At 45.0% G+C, this 21,151-nt stretch overlaps 1 protein-coding gene across 1 annotated transcript; it reads right to left on the bottom strand.

The window, feature by feature from the left end:
- Positions 1-2,822: 2,822 nt before the first annotated feature.
- IRF4 (interferon regulatory factor 4) lies at positions 2,823-17,212 on the bottom strand. Its single transcript, XM_081086697.1, has 8 exons — positions 16,982-17,212; positions 15,472-15,658; positions 14,577-14,665; positions 13,558-13,702; positions 11,147-11,254; positions 8,331-8,684; positions 5,469-5,581; positions 2,823-3,378 (listed from the first exon to the last, which is right to left on the bottom strand). The coding sequence occupies exons 1-8, from the start codon at positions 17,198-17,200 to the stop codon at positions 3,235-3,237; spliced, it is 1,359 nt and encodes a 452-aa protein (XP_080942823.1). The 5' UTR covers positions 17,201-17,212; the 3' UTR covers positions 2,823-3,234.
- Positions 17,213-21,151: the final 3,939 nt, after the last annotated feature.

The raw sequence follows: 21,151 nt of genomic DNA, 5'->3' as shown, positions 1-21,151 counted from the left end.
CCTGCAACCCAGGTAAGTGCCCTTGATCAGGAATCAAACCTGAGATCCTTAGGTATGCAGACCAATGCTCTAATCACTGCGCAACACTAGCCAGGGATGCAGGCCAAGTGCCTAAACTCTTTTACAGCATCTTTCATTGACAACAAACTAGTTTGTTCTGGTTTGCTGATCCCATTTTATCAAGTCAGGGAAGGAGGCATTCCTTTCCAAAGTCCTCAGCCAACTGTTAGGAGTCTTCACCCTGAATATTTTATAACTGGTTCATTCACTAGCCATACTCTGGATCCCTTGAAAATACACTCAGCGTAGTTGAGTTTATTAATGGGAGAGGAGAGAAATGGCCTAAACCAACAGCATTTTCCAGAAAACGTAACTCCTGTGTTAAAGCAGATGAGTATTTTTTAAAGGAGAGAAAAAGAAGAAGAAAATAATTCTCACAAGTGATTGAAACTAAGGATCTACTTGGAAAATTAAGAAGCTACAGCCCCCGGGCAGATCCCACAGAGCCTCTCAAAGTGTGGGGTTCACTGCTCACGGGGAGGAGGGCCCCACTCAGGCCTGGGTCACAGTGGTGTTTGTAAAATCTTCATTTACCGCAGAGGATAATATACCCCAAACACTTAGCATCTATAAGATGTATAAGTCACCGCAGTTCACGAGAAACGCAATCTGCTGCCCACAGGTATTCATCGGGACTGGCTTGCAAAATACCTGGGGCTTACTAACTGTGTTGCAGTGGAGTCTACAGCAGAGCTTTTGCAGGGAATGAGGTAAACCTGTATGGCTGCATTAAAGGAGCACACAGTGGGTGCGCAAAGTAGGTGCATTGTTTGTTGAATGATAAAAAGTATAGATTAGAGCAAGAGTGGCATGTATTTGGAAACTACCAACTCTTTTGTTGAGCCTGAAAGTAACAGCAATTGTTTTATAGTTTGATCAAAATATTGGATGTTTAAATATCTGTACTTTTTCAAAAACAAACAAGTAGTCAGGCTTATGTAAGCAAGTGGATATCTTAGTGATTCTATAAAAAGATGTATTTTTGGAAAAGCCCAGTTTTGTATTTCCCTAATAATTAATGATGAACATGTCAAACCATTATTGGCATGAGGAAGCATATAATATACAAAATAAGCAAAAACAGCCCACTGAGTCTGCAGTTATGCAACCCGTGAAATTCCGTCATCATCTTTCCTAACAGAGTTCACCAAATCAAAAAGCACTGGCTCCTTCTCTTAGTGTTGTCATGGATAACTCGCTGATAGCCAAACAAAACAAAGAGGATAAGAGGGGAAATGTCACTGAGTTTCCAAAATACAGCTTTAGTACTTGGATTGTGGATTTTTCTTCTTCTTTAGGAAAAAACAATTTAAGCAATGATTTCTACAGAATACGACTAAGGACAAAAGAATCATAATCGATCACTACTAGATTGTAGGACAGATAAAAATGTAGTACCCAAGTGGGTCTGAATCTAAAGGCAAGGGAAACAAAAGGAAAAATAAACAAATTGATTACATCTAACTACAAAGCTTCTGCACAGTGAAAGGAAACCACCATTAAAACGAAAATGCAACTTACTAAATGGGAGAAGATGTTTGCCAATCATATATCTGACAAGGGGTCAATAGCCAAAATATATAAAGAACTCATACACTACAAAAACATAAAAACAAGCAACCAGATTTTAAAAATGGGCAGATAATCTGAATAGACATTTTTTTCCAAAGGGGGCATACAGATGACCAACAGGCACATGAAAAGATGTTCATCATTAATTATTAGGGAAATACAAAACAAAATCACAATGAGATATCACCTCACTTCTGTTAGAATGGCCATTATCAAGAAGACCGTAAAAAATGCCGCAGAGAATTTAGAGAAAAGGGAAGCCTTGTACACTTTTGGTGGGAATGTAAGTTGGTGCTGCCACTATGGAAAGTACTATGGAGATTCCTCAAAAAATTAAGAATAGAACTACCATATAACCCAGCAATTCCACTTCTGGGTATTTATCTGAAAAATACAAAAAACACTAATTTGAAAAACACGTGGTCCCTATGTTCACTGCAGCATTTACAACAGCCAAGAAATGGAAACAGCCTAAGTATCCATCAGTGGACAAATGGAAAAAGAAGATGTGGTATATTGTTTAGCCATAAAAAAGATAAAGCTAAAATTTTGCCATGCACTGTAACATGAATGGACCTTGAGGGCATTATGCTAAGTGAAATAAGTCAGATGGAGAATAACAAATACCATATCGTTTCATTCATATGTGGAATCTAAAAACAAAAACAACCAAATAAACAAAACCAAACAAAAACAAACTCACAGATTCAGAGAACAGATTGGTGGTTACCAGAGAGGAAAGGTGTTGGGGGGGCTTGAGTTGGATGAAGGGTTTCAATTGTGTGGTGAAACATGATAACTAAATTTTCGGGGAGATCACTCACTTTGTAGTGCATACAGATGTCAAATTACAATGCTGTACATCTAAAACATATATAATGTTATGTAGCAGTTTTATAAGGATAAAAAAAAGTACTACTCAGGGTAGTCCTAATGCTTTTTGGCTCAAGAAGTTAGTAACCGAGTCTACCAACTGGCTTCCAGGGCACCTGAGAGGGAAGCAAACAGGGCAGAAAGAATGGCAGGGCATCGGGGCTACCTGGGGTGAGACCCAGGCCAATTGGGGAGATGGGCCACCCAAAAGCTGGAGGCACTGTGGCCCAACCTCAGTCAAAGACTCCTTTCTTTCTATAAGCAAGCATTTTCTACACAGCAGGAATATCTCCTACATGTATTAATTTGTTTCTTTTGTGAGCAGAGTAGCCTCAAATTTAGATTTTACTTCCCTGAGAAATAATACAACACTTAAGTGCTTTCATCACTCTATTAGTGGTCAACACTGAAACACAGGTTTTCTCAGTCTTCAAGAAATAATCCCCATCAAATAAAATATAGCATTTCAGTGAATGTAAACACATCCTTTGGTTAATTTCACAGTTATCACCAATGTTGGCAATCTACGGGAGACCCTCAAGACCACCATCCGTTATTTTGGAATAAGCTTGTCTGTCAATCAGATGGAGCTGATTTTCTACACACATTCCTGCTGAGATTCTTCTCAAGTGTCGTCAAAAAACAAAAACAAAACAAAACGAGGGGGGTTCAATCAGCTGTGCGGTCAAAGTCAGATATTTATAATGAAGCAGAATCACTGGACGTTTCTCATTCTTGAATGGAGGAGTGGCGAATGGATCTGTGATAATCCTCTGGACTGCTCATGTGTTCAGGTAAATCATAGCCCCTTAGGAAGTGTCCACTGTTTTGCTGAGCGAAATAATAGAGCTGTCTGGCCAGTAGAGGTTCAACCTTTAAAAAGGTTTGAAGAAGACATTACTAAGATATTCTTTTTAACATCCTGTAATTGGCTCACCATTAAATAACTCAATATATGTAAGAGTGTAATAAAGTTAGGTGTTAGGTGTTATAACATAAAAAATTTTATACTTGGGGCCTTCTGAAGAACCAATTTTTGTTCATCTTTCATACATCAAGCTCCAAACAGAATCTACTTAATTATGGGTTTCAATTGAAGGTAAAGATGATACTTTTAAATAATCTGTCGTTAGAAATTTACATTTAACTGAGACTGCAACAAATCAGGCAAAATGACCAAATTAAAAGGAAATTTGAGGTCATATTTAGTGAATTTAGGCCACTATGACAAGGATGAAGGGGATCATCCTGAACAGTCTTACAATTCCAGGATGACCTAGACCAGTGGTTGGCAAACTGCGGCTCGTGAGACATATGCGGCTCTTTGGCCCCTTAAGTGTGGCTCTTCCACAAAATACAGACTTCTGCGTATGGGTCACGATGTTTCAATCGCACTGCACATGCGCGCCTACACGTGGTATTTTGTGGAAGAGCCACACTCAAGGGACCAAAGAACCGCATGTGGCTCGCGAGCCGCAGTTTGCCGACCACTGACCTAGACCATCTGTGTTTCTTAACTAAAGAGAAAAGAAAAAGAAGCAACCTCATCAACAAAATTGCTATTGTGGGAACATTTACTTGTTCCCAAATTAATCTAATTTGTCTATTAGTGTGATTGCAATCAATATTAAAATTTAATTTTCAGCTTTTCCTAAATTTACAGCATCTAAAAACACCAAGCGCTTTCAGTCAATGGTGCTATTAAATTGAGCCTTTATGTTATTTGATATACAGAAATTAAGCATACTCATATGAAGAACCGAAAATAAATTAAATCCATAATAAAAGGAATAGGATCTCCTGGGCACCCCCCGCCCCCCACCGCTCAGTCCTTGGTGGCACCACGGGGTACAAGGTGACTTCAGGGGTCTTTGCATGGAGAGCCCTTCCTTGCCTAATTATAGGAAAGCTAGTGCATCCAAAACCCTTAGAGTCAGGTTGATATGGGAGTTCGTCACCAACTTCTTAAATGTTATTTATCAATCCCAGTTTAGTTCGTCATTTAACAATTCCAGTTGTTTACAAGATTATATCAGTAATTATATCAATCATTGGCGAGGATTCTTGAGAAACATCTGAAGTCCATAGGATTATATTTTGTTTATTGATTGTTTTGTTTTTCATTTAACAATCAAGAAGGGGGACTGCATGTTTAAGATTAGGAGAGTGTTTTATTTCAGTTTTTAATGAGAAACATTATCAGAACTAAAATATGACCTGAATTTTTATATTATTTGGTATCATTTTTTACCTTCGCTGTTTATTATTTGGGCCCATTAATAACTCTTGAAGGTATATAGAGATGCAATGCAAAATTTTCAAATTCAAAAGTCCTAGGTATTCAAAACTCTTTTCTGTGGCAAATTAATGCTAAATGTTATCAATATAAACCTCTTTTTCTTTGTTTTTTTATGAAACAGGTGTTTACTTGCCACAGTTGAACCCATCTTAAATTCGGCCTCAGGATATTGCAATGGTCTGATCTCCCTGTATTCTTCCAAATATCATTTGGCTCTTGTTTCCAATAATTATAATTTTTAAAAAACAAAAATCCAGAAATAAAAGGATTTGGGAAATATTTGAAGGAGCTAAAAAATACACATTTGGGGAAAACTCCATCAAATAAATATCAGACAGCATTTTGATTGCAATATTAAACTGAAGAATTTTAAAGGACAACTTTTAGCATCAATCCTTTTAAATCCTTATAAAATGGAACTATGACAATTTCCTTGAAAAATAAAAAAGAGGAGACAAATGAAATGGTTGGAAGTTAGCTTCCTTTTTGAGGAGTGGAATTCCAAGACTGGAAACAGGACGCAGTCTCGAGGCTGCTCTCCTGCACATTCACTGAGTTACAGCCCTCCCTCCGTGTTTACTTTTCATTTGAGACTTCTCTAAATAGACCCCTGTCCTTGGTGAAAAGTAGGGAAACAGTTATTTAAATGTGACTAAATACTCACGTGAGCAGTAATGAGTTTCCTTTGTCTTTGGGGATCCGGAAACTCTTCCCCAAAGCACAGAGTTACCTGGAATCTTGGCAGCGGACGGCCATGGTGAGCAAATGCTTGCAGTTCTGAAGAAACCCCATAAGAAAAAAAGAATGCTCAGAAACCCTCATCATTGAGCACACCAGGTTAAAACAGGCAGCAAAAGCTCCATGTTGATCCTTAAGACTAAAACAGGAGTGAGTACTCTTCACTTCTCTAAGAGGGGCTTTCAGCCCAGATGCAAAATTGCATGTACCTGTTCCTATTTGTGCTTTCCTGAGAGGGTGCAGGTCTCACTTGATTCTTCATGGGAATAAGGCTTGGAGGTTAAGAACCTTGCTTTGTAGTACTGAACCCATGAGGATGCAAAAGGTAGCAGAAAGGAGTGAAGGAGAAGAAAAAGGAAGAGAAATATAGCCATGTGGAGCTAAAAGAATAATTTATACAAAGAATAAGTTTTCTTTTAAAACAATCAGAATTTTCTGACTACTTTCAGGATTACTTAAAAACCTCCTCTCAAAGCTGCTGATACAATCCATTGTCTGTCACCCAGGACTCTGTGTGACTTGGGTACCACAGACAAGGTCTGTCACCATCCTGGAGACTGAGCCCAGTTCTGGGCAGTGGCATCCCACGTGGCACAAGGCCCAAACTGTGTGACTACAGAAGATTTTTCGCCTGCTTTCTGGGACAGACGATGGTCTGAGATGGGAAGGGTAGCCATGAAGACTAGGGGCTTCCGCCTACCCTAAGGATGCAAAATGGAGAACAGAACACTGTTGGAAAGATGTGTTCAGCCTCTGGCGTTGAGCATGTCACCCACATTCAAGGTAACTCTCATGCCTCTAGTTGCTCCTGTTCTTTCCACTAGACTCAAATGTCCCTTTTGTCAAAGAAGGATGCTGACAGTCTCTGCCGTGACTTCTGTAGAACAGCACCTTTGCATCTTTATCAGATCCACACCCTGGCAGTGCCTCTGGGGCTGTCCCTGGCAGCCTGCAAATCCTGAATGGGTAGATAGCAAAGATTTCCACTGCTCTCTTCAACGGAAGAGCAGATTCTAGCTAACTCACTGGACTGACTTCCTGCTTGTTTTTTTCTTCCAGAATTCAAATGAAACCTCACCAACTTAGGATGTATAAAAGGCATTTACACCACAGAGGCCTAAGATCACGCCTCCACAAGCTCATTAGGATGGCACATTGGTATAGTCCTGCCTCCTTGGCCTGAAGGTGCCCTGTGATTGTGCAGAAGCTGGTCTACTTGGCTTGTGACTATAGGCTCCTCCCTGCACCTCAGTGAACACTTCCAGATAAGAGCTTGCTGTGGACAGAAAGCACAGCTCTGGAAGAAGGGAAAAGAAAAACAAACAGGTTAATCCTTGCTCACAGATAAACACTAAATTCTAGGCAAGTGAATTTGCAGCCGAGGATGCTGACAGCTGGAACGTCATACCTGCCACTTGTTGCCTGCATCCACCTCTCAGTTCACTGTGACTCAAAGAGGAACTTACTGCCTCGTTAGAATGAGAGGCCTCTACCTTCCTACAAGGTGCCTCATGAGAGAAACTCAGAGAAGAGCCATTTCCCTGGGTGCCTTAATTAAAGCCTAGCCCTATGGTAGCTTTTGGATCCAAAGAGACCAGGACCCATAGTCTTGGAGGAGATCCAAACCCAGTGGGTGCATTCAGAACCCACTCTCAGGACTCCACCATGATCACCATGCTGGGCTCTGGAAAGAGAGAATCCTCACAGTTCTGCAGCTCGGTTAGGAAGGGTTGTTCAGACACAGGTGGTTTGTCACCCAAGGTGCTGCCTTAGGGAACCTGACACAGTGCTCCCTCTTCCTGTCACACCTCTGTGGCAGGGTTAGTCATCTAGGGAAATACTTGTTTCAGCACCAAAAGAGAATTTGAATGAGCCTAAGCGAATTTGGGCAAGATAAACCTAAAAAGTTGAGCAACGGTTAATGTGCCAGAACGTTTTTATTGCAAATGGACTGACTTAAGAGGAACGTTCAGGGAAAGGAGGGGCACAAGAAAACCCGAAGACACAGGTGTTTCCAAAGGAGGCACTTTTAAAAAAAATTGGTTAGGGCAAGGTAGAGAAAGAATTGGTAATTAGTGCAGGTTACAATAGCTTTCTCCCTCCCAAAGAGACAGCGTCCATATAGATGGCCACATGAACACTTCAGTTGAAACTTCGGTAATAACTTGGCCAGCAGTTTCACAAAAGCCAGCCCAGAGCTAACTTAATTGTCATGAAATCAAAACTAGGAAAACAAAACTTCCTGGTTCTGGAAAATATGATTTGAGACATACATATATAGAAGAAGCTCAAAGCCTTCTTATAATTTCCCTTCAAAATCAGTTCAACACACTGTCCTTGGTCCCATCTGCACATCTCATAACCAAGAATGTCACCAATATACTTCTCACAGTTGCATTTTTCCTACGAACTTTCAAAGAGCTGAAATATCCACAGATGTGCCTGCTCAGATCATACTGCCAATAAACCAAGAACCTTGTTACTAGGTGACTACTTGTTGAATTCCAGAATTTCAAACCATGAGCCTGAACCACATCCCCCTGAGCAATCACCCTCCTCTTCATACCCTTCTGCTGATGGAAAGGAGCTGGTGGTAAAAGGAGAGGTGAGATGTGAACTAAACAAGAAACCTCTTCTGGGATCAGGATTAACGGAAGGAGACCTCTGTCTGGGCGAGTGGCCTGCTGTTTTTGACCACTGCGGCAGACAGGCCAGCACCACCTTATTCTCCCTCTGTAGGCTCACGGGGCTGAGGCGCTGCATTCTAACCGATAATGAGGTGCATTACCTGATAAGAACTGCTGTGTGTCAAACAGCTTGCAGGTCTGATCTCTCTCCAGCTTGTTGGGCCGGTCACTGCACAATGCCAAGGGCCCGTCCCAGTAGATCCTGCTCTGGCACAGTCTTTTGGCATAGAGCCCATCAGGGGCCATCCAGAGGACCACACCCCTTTCCAAGTGACTCAGCAGTTTCTCGATGTTTTTCCTCTGACCATTGTCCTCTGGGTAGGGGAAGAGGACTTGGTCCAGGTTACTGGCATCATAGGTGTGCCCGTGGGAGATCCGACAGCCTTCGGGGCTGGCCGTGGTCAACTCTTTCACCAGGACTTCCCGGTAATACAAGCAGATGTGGAGTCGGCAGTCTGCAAACACAGAGCATTTGGGGTCAGTGCTAAGGGACCAAGAGCAGTGCACAGCCCTCATGATGCCAAACTACCATCCAAAGTACAGTATTTGGTGGGACACTGCTGCCCAAGATACGCCATAGAAAGTAAAAAGTTCCAGTGTCTAGGAAGTCTGAGATCTGTGTGCCTTTCTCTCACTCCTGGAGATTCGCAGACAGTGAGATGATAGAAAAGGCCCACAAGTCAATTGGATGTTGTCTAACTCTGCATTTCCCCCATTTATGTGAGGGGGGATTTTGGGGGGATTGAGGGAGCATAACTTTCATTAATTTTCAAAAAAGTAGGTTTGACTATTTTTAGAGAGCACCACAGTAAAGAGCTTCCTCTCTCTCTCTCTCTCTCTCTCTCTCTCTCTCTCTCTCTCTCTCTCTCTCTCTCTCTCTCTCTCTCTCTCTCTCTCTCTCTCTGATGAGGTAATGGTGATGTCTAAAACACTAAGTCATGTACCACTGAACAAAAATTAATCTTTAGGCATAACAATCAGTTTTGATTTTGGAGAAAATAAAGTCCAAGTTTAATTTCTACTGGCAAAGAGTATAATGATATTTTGGGGCGGCAGGGGGAGGGGGCAAATATATCCACCCATCTGAAACTACCCTAAAATATCAATATGATGCCATTAGGTTAACACACACACACACACACACACACACACACACACACACACACACACTCTGAAGTTTCAGGAAGGCTAAACACTAAGTTAACAATGTTGATCTCTGGGTACTGAGAATGTTATGTTTATTTTTCATTTTTGCTTTTCTGATTTTTAAATTAGTTTTTTTTCACAGCATATGTAAAACAAAATTAATTGATGTGGAAAGAAAGGCTCAATAAGACAAATGTTCTCAGAGTAAAGTCTGCTGAAATCCCACTAGGCTACATATTTAAGTTTGAAAATAATTCTAAAATGGTGCTTTCTAAAACATTAAACAAGATGAACTCAGTTATAAAATTTTGCTGATTCCAGAACTTTCTTTGACTTATGACCCACAGACTGAAAGGACCAACCTAGGATGGCAAAGGGCCCCTTAATGAAGCACAAGGACTTTGTGGATAGGCATCAGCTACCCTTGTGCAAATGTATGGGTTTAAAAGGAATGATAATTGCAGTTGTCTAATAAATGCATTCAAGTAATAAATCTGTCTTATGCATTCCAAAAACAGAAACCCACAAAACCCTCCTATTCCTCAGTGTCAGGTTTTGAGACTTAACCCACGTAATGTCTCAATTCTCCACTTCAATTTCTGCTGTTGTAAACGTTGGTGGAGAGTGAGCTGGGAGAGCATGCCCTGAGGAGAGTGGGCGTTGGCCATTAGAGGTGACTTGCAGGGTAGGTTTCATTTCATTATATGTCATCAAAAATCACAAGGTCACAGTGATACAAATAGCTATTATTTCCTACTCTTCAGGCACCCACACAAGTTGTAGGCGCTTAAGAAAGCATTTGAAAGTTTCTAAAAACAAACACAAGCCCTTCTACTTGGAAAATCTCCTTCCTCCATCATTTAGGAACATCTAGGAAGAAGACAGCAGCCTCATTCAGAACTTTGGAACCAAAAAGGGTGAAATCACAAAAACTCCAGCTCCCCTTGCAGAGAGAAAGGTGCCCATAACTCGTCCCCCTGAAACCTTGAGAATTTAACTGATTCTGTCACTGATTTTTAAAGCGCGAGGGGGAGCAGAGGAGAACCTGGAAACTTAAGCTTTACATTTTTTAATGTAAAAACAAATCTCATTTTAAAACAATGCAACACATTACCTAAAAAATAAATATGCACACACCACATCGTTAGTACACTTTGAGGTCCCTCCCTTAAACAGGTGGCTTCTCCAAGGTGCCAGGACTCTTTTAGAAATGAAACCTTGAAAATCAAATCTAAGCCATATTTTCTGCAAAACATATCTCAGTTCAGAGGAAGTCCTCAATACGCATGCAACTGTGATGAAGGCAAGCAGCCAGAACTAGCGTCCCCGGGAAGCTGATGAGAACACTGTTTGTGGCTAAACCTGGGAGGATGATCAGTTTTTCAAGATGAGAAGCCCTGATGCGTTTTTCTAAGAAGGTATACTACATTGTGAGGCTGTTAGCTGAAGAGGGGCCAGGTAAATGAAACCGGGGTGTTTGCATATTCTAGGAAATTCAGATAGATGCCAATGAAGAACATAAAATGACTCATCCAGCGCGTAGAATTGCATCAGAATCCTACACTGGCTTTTTGGTGCTAACTTTTCTAATGTTCCTCACCCACAAGGTGGGGAGTCAGGAGTGTCCACACACATACGGGCACCAGCTGGAGGAAAACGAGGGCCCATGGGCTGTGCTCACCAACCTCCCCATCAAATCTACCCAAAAGTGAGGTGAGCACCGTAGGCACCAACTTCCCTTGGGTGCCTCCAGACCGTAAGCCACACTCACCTGAGAGGGCCAAGGCTTCGGCAGACCTTATGCTTGGCTCAATGGGGATTCCAGGGGCCTGGGACTCAGGCGGGGCACAAGCATAAAAGGTTCCTGTCACCTGGCAACCTGTATTTGTAAATAAAAGTCAGAGTTTGTACACAAACAGGGAGGCCTCCTCTCCTGAGGTGTGACTATTAGCCCCTGGTGGGGGTGCACCAATCCTGGGAGGGAAGGGCTTCAGGGACCTTTGGAGCTGACCTCTGGCTCTCCCAAAAGGCCAAGACAAGCTCAAGTCCAATGGGAAAAACTAAAGTGAAGGAGGAAGGAGCCTTTCACAGCTTTGGAAGGAAACTCGGAACTCTCCTGCAGTAATTTTCTTCTGTTCCTTTCCTTTCCTTTCCTTTCCTTTCCTTTCCTTTCCTTTCCTTTCCTTTCCTTTCCTTTCCTTCCCTTCCCTTCCCTTCCCTTCCCTTTTTCTTCTTTCTTTCTTTCTTTCTTTCTTTCTTTCTTTCTTTCTTTCTTTCTTTCTTTCGTTAGTTATAACCTTCATCACCACACATAATTATCATTGTGTGTGTGTGTGTGTGTGTGTGTGTGTGTGTGTGTGTGGTGAGAACACTATAGATCTGCTCTTTTAGCAACTTTCAGTATCATACAGCATTGCTAAATAGTCACCATGCTATACATTAGATCCCCAGAACTTACTCATCTTATAATTGGGAGTTTGTACCCTTTGACCACATCCCTCCATAACTGATAAACAGGGAAACTGAGACTCAGAGAGATGAACTGATTTAGCCCTGTTCACACAGCACATTCACAGCAGAACTGTGAGCTCAGGTCTACACGAGTTCTCACATCAAAGAGCCCAGTTAGAAGCTGCACTTTATTTAATGTCAATGAATGCTTCAAGCTATGCTTGCCTACCTGCCTTTCTGCGTAGCTCTGGGCATTGTCTCCTTACTGAAGTTATTAATTCAACAGAGCCTGATACACTGGACATAGGTCTGAATTCCAGAGACGGTTTAATGTTTGCTAATCTTCTACTGTGATCTAGAAAACCAACCCTTGCCGAAGTCATTCTTGAAAGCTAATAAAACGGAATTCTGAGTTCTTTTGTAAATATGCTACTCAATACAGATCTTAAACTTCTTCAATGCCATTCGCCGAGAGGTCTGAACAGACTAGAAAAACAGGGACTGACCAAGTAGTTCCAGAACATACAAAAGAATCTGTGTGCTGATCCATTTCAAGATTTCTATTCAAATAGCTAACTCAAAATTCTAAAAGCCTGGTCCTGGCCAGATAGCTCAGTTGGTTAGAGTGTCATCCCAATACACCAAGGTTGTGGGTTCCATTTCTGGTCAGAGCACATACAAGAATCAGGCAATGAATGCATATATAAATGGATCAACAAAATCAATGTTTCTCTCACTCTCTCTTTGTCTCCCCCACTTCCTCTATCTCTCAAATCAACCAATAATTTTTTTAAAGTTCTAAAAGCTTGTGTTTGCTGTATTGAATACATCACATGAAATTTTCTCTTCACTTAACTAGTGCTTCTGCTGAGAGAGCTCATCTTGATGTCTGGGGACCTTACGGGCATGGATTACAGCTCATCTATAATGAGTAAAGTCTTTTGGGCTCCAAAACCAGCACTACACACCCTGTGGAGACTGTTATGTTACTTATTTCTTTATTCCCTTATTATCACCTCTAATCCCAAGAGCAACTACAATGGTACAACATTGTTTAAGTGAAATATACTAGCTCAATAATCTCCTGGTGCCCCTGTGGAGAGAGGGACTGCGCAGAGCTGGAATAAACCCATTTTACAGATGTGTAAACAGAAACAGACTAGCAAAATTTTGTGGCCTTCAGTCAATATTAAGGGACAATCCAGGAGGAAAGGCTGCTAAAATCTACTCTCCCCCCCCCCCCCGCCCTGAGGGTTAAAAGTAAAGCCTAAGATTATTTGGCAAGGATAAAAAATATTAACCTTTTGAACAGGTAATTTAAAAAACATAGCTAATCAGTTTGACATCTGAAACTGAATCCCAGCCCTTCACTTTCATAGAGTACATTCTGTGAGCTTGCCTCTATAAAACATGGAGCAGTTTTTAGCTATCTGACATCATCTCCATGATGTTTAAATAAGATCTCTCATAAGGTAGTTGTAAGCATAGGTCCTGGCACACAGTAGGCCAGGTATCTATAACCTTTGGCATCCTTCCTCCTAGGACCTTACCATCCCACAGGAGAGGGAACACCCTCATTCAATGTGTGATGTCTTCCCCAGCAGTTCTGATAAGGGGAGAGAGTTGTGGTCCACCCAGAAGGACAGAGCAGGAGAGACCAGGGCCCATTCACCAGGTGCACTCTGCTGGGTCAGTGGCAGCCACAGCAACCTGCCCCAGCACGGTCCTCACCATTTTCACAAGCTGGGCCTTGCCAGTGGTGGCTTCGAGGTCCAAAGGTCACAGGACATTGATAAGGGATGTCAGGGTGGGGCTGGTCAGGGACGTACTCCCTCCAGCTTCGGTCGTGAGGTGGCATCATGTAGTTATGGACCTGCTAAAGAGATGAAAGCAACCAGATCAGCAAAGAACAGTTCGTGGGCATTGGAAAGGGAAGCAGATTCGTTCATATCCTCCCCAACTCCTCAGGCAATCTTTTATTTGGTGGGCAGCCAAATCGTTTTATCATCTGAAAGACCTTAGAGTAAATGGCTCATCACACTAGGTCAGTGGTTCTCAACCTTCTGGCCCTTTAAATACAGTTCCTCATGTTGTGACCCAACCGTAAAATTATTTTTGTTGCTACTTCATAACTGTAATGTTGCTGCTGTTATAAATCGTAATGTAAATATCTGATATGCAGGATGGTCTTAGGCCACCCCTGTGAAAGGGTCGTTCGACCACCAAAGGGGTCGCGACCCACAGGTTTGGAATCACTGCACTAGGCGAAAACTATCCATAAAGAATCAAGAAAGCATAACGGAGACAGTGATGTAAAGTAATGACATATGTAAAGCTCTATAATATGGTTAAATCTGGTGCCAAAAGTCCCGTAAGGAAATTTGCCTTCTCTTCCCCACCAAAGTGAAGACCACAAAGCTGTAATTCACATCAGAAATGTCTAAAGAGATCAGCTGCCCCGCGGTTTCACATGATATAAAGTACTACTTCCAAAACCATCAACTTCCACAATAGGTCTGTTTCCCAGAAGGTTTCAGAATCGGTAGTGGAAGTCTACACCAATAGGCAGACACATGCAGCCCTCCCCTCCTTCCAACCAACCCCCAGAGCTCACTGTGGAAAGTGAGGCACTCATTCAATGCCCAGGGATTTTGTTTAGCTGTTTGACTGATAACAGAAACAAGCTTATGAGGTTTGTTCTGTGTGTTCTCCCCAGCCTTCCCTTCCAGAGCCCTGCACCTCCATGGTACCTGCGCTGGGAGTGAGGTGTAAGGAGTCGGCATGGTATAGGGGTGGCTCATGGTCATCTGTGGGTCCTCTAGGGTGAGCTGCTTTGCTCCTGTATGTTTTTGCAAAAGGGAAATGGCACAATGTAAAAAAAAAAGGGAACTGACATAACTAAACATCAAATCTTAGAAAAGATATCTGAGGATTTAATTCCTAGAATGCACAAATTAGACATTTGACTAATTAGACTATTGACAAATTAGACATTTTCCAGCAATTCTCTTGGGCCATTGTTTGACCATTCCATTAAACTGATTCCTACAAGGTCCTGCTGTGTGTGAAGGCAACTGGTGACAGAAAGGGCCCCACCAGGAAAATGTGCTGCAAAAAGGTCACCTGTATGGTGTGTTACAATGCAGACTCCTGGGCTCTACTCTGACACACTGTCAGAAGGTTGGAAAGAGGGAGTCTGAATTTGAATAAGCAGCCCAGCTGACCATAGTGTATCCTAAAAGTTGACATTTTTATTAATATAAATAGTAGCAATATATGAATGTATGAATGCTTCCTTCTGTGGAAGGTTAATCATGAAAAATTAATAAGTACAGCTTTGAACAAGTTCTCCATTTTCTTGTTTGGAAATTTAGCCCATAACTTAATAGACCTAACTGGAAAATACACACACGCACACACACAGTTGTAGGCGTGGAGTGTGAGAGAGTATCCTGCACTAAAACCGCAGGACTTGCAATTAGTGACCCAGAGAACTCAGACAATGAACCTGCTGGGCTTGACCATGGGGCAGATGGCCGGCAAGCTATTGAAAACAAAAATAGAAAAGTGAGCTTCAGAATGAACTTAAGATGCTACAAGTGTCAGACTGCCAATATCCTGTGATGCAGATCGAGGAAGTCCCACCTTTTTTGGCTCCCTCAGGAACAATCCTGTATACTTTGTAGGGGTCTGAGATGTCCAGCTGGCTCCTCTCAACCAGTTCCTCAAAGTCATTGCTCTTGTTCAAAGCACACCGTAAACGTGTCTTCCACGTGGGAGGGTCTGGCTTGTCAATGCCTTCTCGGAATTTTCCTTTAAATAGCGCCCAAGCCTGGTGGGAAAGAAGAGGGGGAAAAGTTAAAATACAAGGTCTTTTTAAAAAGAATGGAAATTGCAATTCCAAAGGAATTTGAAGACAAGTGGTGGGAACATTCTCTAAGTATTTGTGACAGGTGGGTAAGATGTGGAGGATCCCTGGAAAAGGACCTGCTCACCCAGTTTCCGCAGTGGGTTTGATTGGAACTAGGGACAGAGCTGTGTGGTGAGCTGTCAGCCAGTTTGAGGTACTCTGAGAGCAAATTCCCTGAGGAAGTCCCCTTTACCTGTGCAGCCCACAGGTGGTGGGGCTGGGCCCTAAGGCAAAGCTCACTGGGTAACTGCTCCAGGAGAAAACAATCCTGACAGGGACCCACATGCACATACGCAGCAAGAGGGAGACCCAGAGAGGGGCCCAAAACAAAGATCCTGGAAGAAGAGAAATATTTAGAGGAGGAGAAAGAGAAAGAGAAAGAGAGAACCCAAGCGGGTGGGGAGAGAAGAGGCAGAGAGAGAAAGACAGAAACCTAGAGAACAATTGAGGGGAGAGAGAGAGAGAGAGAGAGAGAGAGAGAGAGAGAGAGAGAGAGAGAGAGAGAGAGAGACTTGGAAAGAGGGAGTCTGGCAAACAGGCAGAGAAATAGAGAGGGAGAAATAGGGATGGAGGGGCCCAAAGAGAGACGGAACCAGAGAGTGTCGGTGCCAGAGAGGGATTGAATCAAAGAAAAAAAAAAAATCGGAGAGAGACAAATAGCCAAAACATAGTGAAACATGTAAACAGTTCCTGCGGGGTTGGGGGGGGGGGAATGACCAGCACACCCACGGGCGTGCACAAAGACAGAGAGACAGAGAGAAGGACAAGTTGATTAGAGGAGGCAAGGAAAGACCCAGGAGTACAGGAAGCGGCTCCGATGGAAACAGAGAAACCCACAAAAATTCAGCCAAGAACACTCCAGCTACTGTCCTGGGAAGGCAGGCGTCCCCTGACTGAGCCTCCGGTACTTCCCTGCCGCTGGAGCCTTCTGACTCCCTGAGTGCTTGCTGCTCGAGCCACACGCTCAGAATGGGACCGGCCCTCCCGTTGGTGAAATCACTAGAGAAGTTGAAACTTCTCTTCTCCCGAGGCTTCGGCCCATCCACACCTGTTGCTCCCGGGCCGCCCGCCCTGCTGCGACCTCCCCATCTCGTGGGTCCCGGTGGGTTACCCTTCCCTCTTTGAACCGCAGGCCAGGGCGCACCCCGCAGGGGCTGGGCTCACCGAGGAGCCCGGGCTCGGGACCAATCGGCTCTCTGGGGCCCTCCCCCCATCCCGACCGCGGGCTCCCCACGTGCGTGTAACCTTGAAGAGGGCGGCGTCCTCCTCGCGGTTGTAGTCCTGCTTGCCCGCGTGCTTCCAGGGGATGCGGAAGATGCTCTTCTCCTCGTTCTCCCACACCAGCCCCGGGTACTTGCCGCTGTCGATCTGGTCGATCAGCCACTGGCGGAGTTTCCCGTTGCCACAGCTCACAGAGCTCATGCCGAACTCTCCGCCTCGGCTGCCACCGCCCTCCAGGTTCATGCCCAGCGCGCCGACGGTCCTGCTCTCGCGCCCAGGATCTGCCTCCTGCACTCTCCGCGCTGCAGGTGAGAGGAGAGCCCTGAAGCACCGCGGCACAGCGCTCAGAGCACAGATCCCAAACCACCGTGGCAGTGACCACGAGGCCCAGGGGCTCCGGGGCAGCAAGACGCGCGCTATGAGGTCGGTGTCATCACAGGTCCCAGAGAGAAGACACCTTCTCAGCTGCCGGGGCTGGTCCCCTTGGCCAGCACAAGCCTGCCTCCTCCCGAGCGCACCCTCCGCGGAGTCTGTCTTCCTACTCCACCTTAGACTCTCCATTCTTGTTTCGCACCCCACAGACCATACACACACTCCAGCCTTTGCTCACACTCCCAGACCCAGCCGCCACGCTTCTTGGCACTCCGTTGGCACGCTCACTAAGGGTTCCCCTCCTCTTTGCTCATCCCGAAGCTAGTATCAGCCCATTCCCCCTCACTGTCAGTTTCCACTCCTGCCCATTCCCCGTTTCACACTCCCTGGGTGGCGCACGAAGGCCAGCCTGCTGCCGGGCGTCCCAGATGCTCAGCACCCAGCAGCGTCCCCTGGCCTTCCTTCTCCCGCGCCCGTGCTCTTTGTCCCAAATGCCCCTGAGCCCTCGCTGGAGAGTAAGGATCAAATGGGCCCTTGGCGAGGAGCGCAGCCAAGTAGCGGGAGACACCCTGGGCGCGCGGGAAGTGTCAGCCCGGCCCTGGAGGCTGGCGGAGGTGGAGGTGGGGAGGGTGCAAGGGAGGCCGAGAGGCCGAGGAGGGCCGGGTTGAGGCAGCCGAGCGCAGGCCCCGGTGCCCAAATTTGGAGCTCCTCCTCCTCCACCACCAGCCAGGGAAACACGCGCCGGAGGTCGCGGTGAGTTCGGGTCCCTTACGAACAAACGAGCAGAAGGCGCCTCAGAAGGACGGGGCTGTCCCCCGCAGGAAAGCCTGCTGCCCTGTGCGAGTGCCTTCGACGGCCCCGTCTCGACTGCCCTTGAGGCCCTGAGAGTCCCTCCCATCTGGTCCAGCGCGTGCCAGCACCTGGCCCCGGCCCGCGCTGGGCGGACCCACAGAATAGTGGGGACACGGGAGCAGGGAGAGCCAGCAGAGGTGCTCGGGCAGTGGCGGGGGTCCCTCCGCAGAGCCCGCACAAAACCTTGGGCCCGGAACACACGGAACACACGGGTGGGCATCGGACTCCCTCAGGGGGAGCGTGCTTTCTCCCGGCTCAGAAGCTGGGGTCCCCGGCGCTGTCCTCGGGACGGTCCCCGGGAGCTCTGGCCTCTCCCTCCAGGTTCTCTGTCCCGCCAGCCTCACATTAGTGCCCCTGCCCGACCCCAGGTCTTACCTTGCCCTGGATTCGGAGCCGAGGGCAGCAGTGGGTTCCAAGTTCAAGTGGTGAAACTAAGACTCCGAGGTGCGAAAGAGGAACTTTAAGAGCTTAAAAGCCGCGCTGGGGGCGGGGCCTGGGCGGGGCGAGGCCGACTGCTCCCGCCCGGGCGGGGAGGGGGCGCTGCGAGCCGAGAGCAGGGCTTGGAGGGATCCGGAGCCCGCGAGCGAGGGACCGCGGCGACCCGGCTGGGGACTCCAGCGCCCTCGGATCCCGCCCCGCGCCGCGCAGGCCAGCAAGTCGGAACGCGCGCCCTGAGGACCCTCACTGGCGGGGGTTTCCTGCGAAGGGCAAGACGCGAAATGGGACCTCGCCTCACTCCAGGACCTGCAGGAGGCTAGTCGATAACTAATAACAGCTAAACGACAGCAGTGCGGTTAGGGCGGGAAGTGGGGGGGGGGGGGGGGCGTGTAGTAGCGGGAATTTGGTGCGAAGGGGACTTCACTTGCAGAGTAACCGAAGACGGAGGAATTGTCCGCGATGAAGAACTGTGGGTAGGTGGGGGCATCCTTGGCCCTGCCGCTGTATTTGAGAACTCTGCCCCTCTGCGCTGTTTAGAGACAGGCGTACTCATTAAAAAGAAAAAGGGGAACCGGCCCAGATCCCCTGAGCTATAAACTGTGGTTCAAATACAGTCTGCATGTTTGAAATGATAGACAATGCATAGCCCCCAAAGTTTTAATTATGGCTGCATGAGAGCTGAGAGAGGGATCTTGAAGTATCCAAGTGTTTATTTGCTTCTGGACTTCATTCAGGTCTTTGCTCAGTTGGTTCGAGCGTCATCCCTAAGGTTGCAGGTCCATCCCCCATCCTGGCACATACATGAATCTACAATGAATGCATAAATAGGTGGAACAACAAATCTCTCTCTCAAATAAATAAATAAATTTGAAAAATGACATAGTTTTAACCTCAACCTGGTAGAAAGCAACTTAGTAGTGGAGTATAAATGTCCAGAATAGGAATAATTTTACTTAATTTTCCAAGATGTTCTTAATATCGAAATTAATTGCCTGAACACCTGTCCACTAAACTTTCACCACAGCATTTTTGATACTCTGAGCATGTTTATTTACTTAACAATTTCAGGTAAACCGTCAGCTCACCAGTTTCTATATGATTTTAGACCACCATCACCTCAGGTCAACTGGCAACTTTTGAAAGCTTTTGATTTCACTTACTTCTCAGTTTTTCTTTTAATCTCCCATGATGGGTCAATGTCTCCTACCCAAAGAAAACACTAAGTCTAGTCTAGAATAAAATAGGCAGTCAGACATAGATTAGGCACACTTTTCCTAACACTAATGAGCTTTCTCAGAAATTAACAGGATGGATGACATATTTTATTCACCAAAGTAAATTTTCCATGATCAGAGTCTCTGTAATAAACAACAGGGTTTGCTCAAAGGAAATTCTGGTCATAACATGTTCTTCCTTTCTCATCCTGCCACAGATTCATTCATTCAACAAATATGTTTTGAGCACCTACTACTTGTGAGGAACTATTCCAGGAACTTGGGATATTTTAGTAAACAAGGCGAAGAAGGCTGCCATCATGCTGCCTTACACTGTAGTCAGTGAACTGTTTTTGTTCCACCCCAAAGTGCTCACAAGCAACAGACAGAAGGAGATGGCTGAGAACAAAATAGTAAACTAGCGCTTTCACACTTTCACGCATGTGCACTCTGCTTGGGTTTAGTTAGTTTCAGCACTTTTCCACCCATCCACTTTTACAAGTTCAAAACAACAGACACTGTATAAAACTTTCTGAGACCTTGCCAGTCTACCTCTTGTGATTGCTAATCTTCAACGCCATCTTCTGGTTTCCTTCTTTGTCATATTGACCTACTATAGGTGATTTTTTTAATGGTGATGTGAGTACAAACAATATTATATTTCAATCACTAAAGCTTCTGATGTCCTCCTTATCACTGGGGACCTGGATGGAGCGAATAGGGACTCACTGCCCGTGCTCACCAAAGACTTCTCTATCTACTCATAATTAAAACAAAAGTGACAGAAGTTTTTACCAGTAAAAGTTGACCCCGGCCCTGGCCGGTTTGGCTCAGTGGATAGAGCGTCGGCCTCTGGACTGAAGGGTCCCAGGTTCGATTCCGGTCAAGGGCATGTACCTTGGTTGCGGGCACATCTGCAGTGGGGGGTGTGCAGGAGGCGGCTCATCGATGTTTCTCTTTCATCGATGTTTCTAACTCTCTATCCCTCTCCCTTCCTCTCTGTAAAAAATCAATAAAAAAAAATATATATGTATATAAAAAAAGTTGACCCCGTCTCTATACACTTGAGAAAATCAAAGTTTTCTTCAGTAAAAGACTAGACATTTATCTTCAAATATCACAACTAGTTAAAAAGTGAAAACAAATAGGAAGGCAGTTAACTGAATATCTACCTGAAACAGACTGATCGTATTCTGTGAGGAGATTGCTTATTTCAGTGAATTGTCCAGATGTTGAACTGCTGTTGCAGATGGGGCCCAATATTTATGGAGTATTTGCATTTCAAATCATGTTTACCATAGAGACTGTAAGCTGACTT

Source organism: Myotis nattereri (assembly GCF_964212035.1).
Source record: "Myotis nattereri genome assembly, chromosome: 3".
NCBI classification, from domain to species: Eukaryota; Metazoa; Chordata; class Mammalia; order Chiroptera; family Vespertilionidae; genus Myotis; species Myotis nattereri.
This window is presented reverse-complemented; position numbering and strand designations above follow the sequence as displayed.

Bases quoted from the DNA above. Each gene is read 5' to 3' on its own strand.
- IRF4 (XM_081086697.1), bottom strand. From the start codon at position 17,200: ATGAACCTGGAGGGCGGTGGCAGCCGAGGCGGAGAGTTCGGCATGAGC. The intron at 13,703-14,576 runs GTACCATGGAGG...TCATCTCTTTAG, and splicing joins ACACCTCACTCCCAGCGCAG to CAGGTCCATAACTACATGAT. The intron at 11,255-13,557 runs GTGAGGACCGTG...TTACAAATACAG, and splicing joins AGGCCCAGCTTGTGAAAATG to GTTGCCAGGTGACAGGAACC.